The sequence below is a fragment of the Cebus imitator genome, unplaced genomic scaffold (genome assembly GCF_001604975.1).
Source record: "Cebus imitator isolate Cc_AM_T3 unplaced genomic scaffold, Cebus_imitator-1.0 Scaffold458, whole genome shotgun sequence".
Lineage (NCBI taxonomy): Eukaryota > Metazoa > Chordata > Mammalia > Primates > Cebidae > Cebus > Cebus imitator.
The window spans coordinates 1,489,164-1,493,599 of record NW_016107773.1 but is presented as its reverse complement, the minus strand read 5'-3'; the positions used below and the strand labels follow the sequence as shown (position 1 = coordinate 1,493,599).

Here is a 4,436-nt window from a genome sequence, read left to right as displayed (position 1 = left end):
CTCCTTCAGCCCTCCAGCCTCCTAGTGGACAGAGAGATCACGGACACTTACAAAAGGTCCCTTTGACATCCCCTTCCTTACTCCATCTCTGCCTTAAGGTTGACTCTGTGTACAGGATTACACAGGCCACTGGGATTAAGTGGGGAGTGACCTTTCACTAGTATATTCTACCAGGTTTCCCTTAAGAACCAAGGCCTCGAGGCACTGAACCATCCAATGCTACTTTGTTTCCCTATTAAATCTTTGTGGATCTGAGCACAAAAAAAATGTGTGTAATGTTAACTCTATTATAGGCTTCAAGTCATTACTGGTCCCAATCACCAAAAGAAAGAGGTTAATTGTATTTCTATTCACTTTCTTATATTCATTTTCCATAATGTCACTTTTTATATGTCTCTATCCTTTGGAGGTAAGGCCTCTTGCTTGGGTATTGACCACATTGCAGAGAATGAAGTGAGGGAAAAAAACAACAGTGACAACTGAAAAAGTGAGACTGCAAAGTAATACAAAAGAACTCCCTTCTACTCTTACAAATGCCATTCCTGTGTCCCTTTATGGAATCCTGTAAAGATGTACATGATTGTGAATTATTACCCTGCCCAAGTCATTTGCAGCACAGAAGAGGGCCGTTGAGATGATAAAACTAGCATAGATCAAGGAATAACTCTCATTCTTGTAGGAGTTAGAAAACTGCTGGAGCATTATTGTTGAGGGAGGTGGAGGGTTACTGATATTGTTCAAACGATACCCAGAAGGTTCCTGCCCATTCTACCTACCTCCAGAGCCAGTAGACACAAAGCACAGAGAATATGCTGGACCTACTCAGTAATGTAAACTGCTTCCAAGCACTTTTCCAACCACTTCAGCAGAATCTGTGTTTAAAACCAAACAGTGAATATGCTTAACCAATGTTCCTTCATGATTAGCCCAGTTTCAGTTGTTTTAAGAGCCCTGTAAATCATAAAAACTTTATTTTATTAAGCAATTTGAATTTTCTCTCTGATTTCAAAAAGATTTTGACCTATTAGATGCCAAATTACAAATTAATGATGTTTCCACTACTTCTGGGAATACAAATACTATCACCCACATAACCGATAATAAGATACCTCCACCTACCTCCACATAGAGCCCTATGAACCACTGCTGATGAATGGCAAAATTTCACCTATTTAAATGAAGACAGACAAGCAATAAAGTAAAAACAAACAAACAATAAAAAAACCTCTTGTGATTTATTCCTCATTCGTATGTTCTGGAAAAATAACATGTATTGGAAATAAGGCAGAGAGGCTGGGCATGGTGGTTCATGCCTGAAATCCTAGCACTTTGAGAGGCCGAGGTGGGCAGATCATGAGGCCAGGAGATTGAAACCACCCTGGCGAAACTCAGTCTCTACTAAAAATACAAAAATTAGCCGAGTGTGGTGGCACGTGCCTGTAGCTCCAGCTATTCAGGGAGCTGAGGCAGGAAAATCGTTTGAACCCGGGAGGCGGAGGTTGCAGTGCCACTGGACTCCAGCCTGGGCGACAGAGCAAGACTCCATCTCAAAAAAAAAAAAGAAAGAAAAAAAAAAAAAAGGCAGAGTGTTGACAGAGTGCTGCCCTACAAGCCCACCTTATGATAATCTGTTTCTGTTGGGATGTGGAACTTTTCCCAGAGATAGATGGGGTGGCAGAGACATGTTAGCACAGATTTCAAAGATTAGCATGCAGAGATGTTGAATACTAATGTTTTTTCTTTTTCTGCCTATTAATTTCAGGTCATTCATTAAACAAGTTTGTACCTAAATTAACATTACAGTTCTGCATTCCTTTCTCTACTACCTACCCAATTAAAGCAATATAAATGTAAATGCTTTTTCTTAAGTATCTAAGCCATTCTGCTAGTTCCTTGATAATGGGTTAAATAAAACTGTGAGAGGTGTTCACCAACAAATGTGTGAGGTATATGGCTTGTAACCACTTGGAGTATATGCTTTCACTCAGTTTTTTGGAAACAAGGGAAGAAAAAGCACCCTATCTGACTATTCCTTACCTTATTTTGGCCAAATTCAGATTAAGGTTCATTTCCTAAGGGGCACAAAACTGACTTGTTTACAACATTAATCGTCTGGGATTGGACACCGGTGGGATCTCCATTTGCAGGACACCACAAGACTCTGTGTCAACATCAGCCATAGCATAGCAGGGAATATAGTTTTTGAATAAGATATGGACCCCATTTACAGAACTAGGGAGGGAAAAGTGCCATATTCATTGAGACCATTTCTTTTCAATAATGTCTGACATTTATTGAAAATAAGGAAAAGGCTTTCTCCAGGTAGTGTATTAGAGCAGAGCAGAATGCAGGGGTTACTGTTTTGAACAAAAGGCACACATCAGAGAGACAGCTGCAAACTCAGAAAACTGGGTTATGGACAAAACTAACTGGTCCACAAGAGAAAATGAGAGACTCGATTTGGCTGCCAGGCACACCTGGGCCTAGGCAGGAACACAAGAGGTCTCTGGGGGTGGGGAGGAAATAGGTCTCGCTGAAGGTGACAGATCCCTTGGGGTGCAGCCAGCGGTCTGGATCACTGTCCAGGGGCTGTGGCCAGCTCAGATACCTCCGAGGTGAGTCCAGATCACTGGGATGCGGTGGATGGTGATGGCAGTGGCAGCGCAGGTCTGTGGGCAGAATGATGTAGTCGTCTGGCAGTCTCGTGGGGAGGAGGGGGGTTGGCAGCGGCGGCTGTGGGTGGTCTATCCAGTGTGTAACAGGAGCCCAGCTTGCAGCTGGAGAGCAGGACAGCGTCCAAATATGCATGGGTGGGGCTGGCGGGATGGAAGGAGAGGGCGGCGGCGGCTCGCTCCAAAGTGAGGCCCAGGGGTGGCGGCAGGAGCCTGGAGCGCTATTCCTGGAACAAAGGCAAGCACTACGCGGGAGGGGACAGGAGCGCAGGGGACATCGCGGCGGCTCGAGGGGAAGGGAGGCGAGGAGGGAGGGCACCGGTGGCGACCCTGGCGGCGGCCACTGGCACAGCGGACCCTCTCCAGAGCACCCGCCCCCAGGCCCGAGGGTCTCCAGGCCTAGAAGTCCTCGTCCTCCTCCCATCCAAAGACCCGCTTCATCTCGGCCAGGAAGCCCCGGTAATCATTGAGGAGGGGGCTCTCCTTCTTGATGTAGGGGATCACCCACTGCAGGGCGGGCCCCGTGAGGCGAGTGATGAGGAACGTCACCTTCAGGGCATCGCTGGAGAACGTGTTCTCGTCCACGAACATGTAGGAGCCGGTCTGCACGATGAACTCCGGCAGCCGGTCGGTATCGCCGTCAAACGTCTCGGGAAAGGGAATCGGGTTCCTCCAGCGACGCGTCGCAGGCCGGATCGGCAAGGCCAGGAGGGCCTTTATCAGCTGCACCCGACCGTCCATCGCTGCTCTTCGCTTCGCTGGACGTCAATGGGCTCCACCCGGTTCTGCAGAGGTCAGTGCCGAGGCGTCGCCGGAAATGCGTGTCCACGAAGGCCGGCCCAGGCTAGAGTGGGCGGGGCCACAAGCGGGGCTCCAGTCCTCTCATGGACTCCGCCCACAAGGCCGAGTGGTCCCTCGTGCGCAGGCGCGTCGTGGGGCAAACACGGGCTGAGAGGGGCCTGAAGCCGTCAAGGAGGCGGGGTCGCATCGAACTTGATGGGCGGAGGTTTCCTAAGGTGGCCGGACCGGGAGCAGGGGAGGAACCAGGGAAACCTGGTGGTGTACCGGGCGTGGGGAGCTTGCTCCGAGGGGCTGTTAGAGGCCCCACCTAGTTCTGGTAGGTGAGGAGTCCTGCCGCTGCACTCGTCCCCACCTCTCATCAGCCTTTGGGTATGCATTCAGGGACCCTTGGCCCTGGACGCCACTAGTATGAGGTTCTGTGAACACATTTTCCTGCTGCTTTTTGCGTCTCTCAACCAGATTATTGGCTCCCTACTTTGCAACATTATTATAATAGAGAAGCCCCACATATTAGCAAATATAATCTAGAGCAGCATATTCAAAGAGGAATGCACCACGCTTGAGGGGATGGATACCCCATTCTACATGATGTCATTATTAATATCTACTATTTGATAGCACAAAGGGATGATTACAGTCAAAATAATTTAGTTTTACATTTTAAAATAACTAAAAGAGTATAATTGGATTGTTTGTAGAACGAAGGATAAATGCATGAGGGGATAGATGCCCCATTTACCATGATGTGATTATTATGCATTGCGTGCCTATATTAAAACATTTCATGTACCCCCTAAATACATATACCTATTATGTACCCACAAAAATTGTAAATAATTTTCTAAAAAGAAGAATGTACCATGAGCAGTTAATGTAAGGAAGGTTAGATATTAAGAAATACCTTAATTTGTTATAAAAGCTACCCTCAATTCTCTGCCACATTGTGCTGTGCATAGGCGGTTC

General features: G+C 47.2%; 2 protein-coding genes across 2 annotated transcripts; both read right to left on the bottom strand.

The window, feature by feature from the left end:
- Positions 1-2,267: 2,267 nt before the first annotated feature.
- Positions 2,268-3,051, bottom strand: LOC108291568. Its single transcript, XM_017511998.2, has one exon. It carries the CDS (start codon positions 2,806-2,808, stop codon positions 2,401-2,403), a length of 408 nt encoding a protein of 135 aa, XP_017367487.1. The 5' UTR covers positions 2,809-3,051; the 3' UTR covers positions 2,268-2,400.
- LOC108291569 (retrotransposon Gag-like protein 8C) lies at positions 2,268-3,512 on the bottom strand. Its single transcript, XM_017511999.2, has one exon. It carries the CDS (start codon positions 3,411-3,413, stop codon positions 3,072-3,074), a length of 342 nt encoding a protein of 113 aa, XP_017367488.1. The 5' UTR covers positions 3,414-3,512; the 3' UTR covers positions 2,268-3,071.
- Between the last annotated feature and the right edge of the window lie 924 nt (positions 3,513-4,436).

Coding starts and splice junctions, on each gene's coding strand:
- LOC108291568 (XM_017511998.2), bottom strand. CDS start 2,808: ATGCATATTTGGACGCTGTCCTGCTCTCCAGCTGCAAGCTGGGCTCCT.
- LOC108291569 (XM_017511999.2), bottom strand. CDS start 3,413: ATGGACGGTCGGGTGCAGCTGATAAAGGCCCTCCTGGCCTTGCCGATC.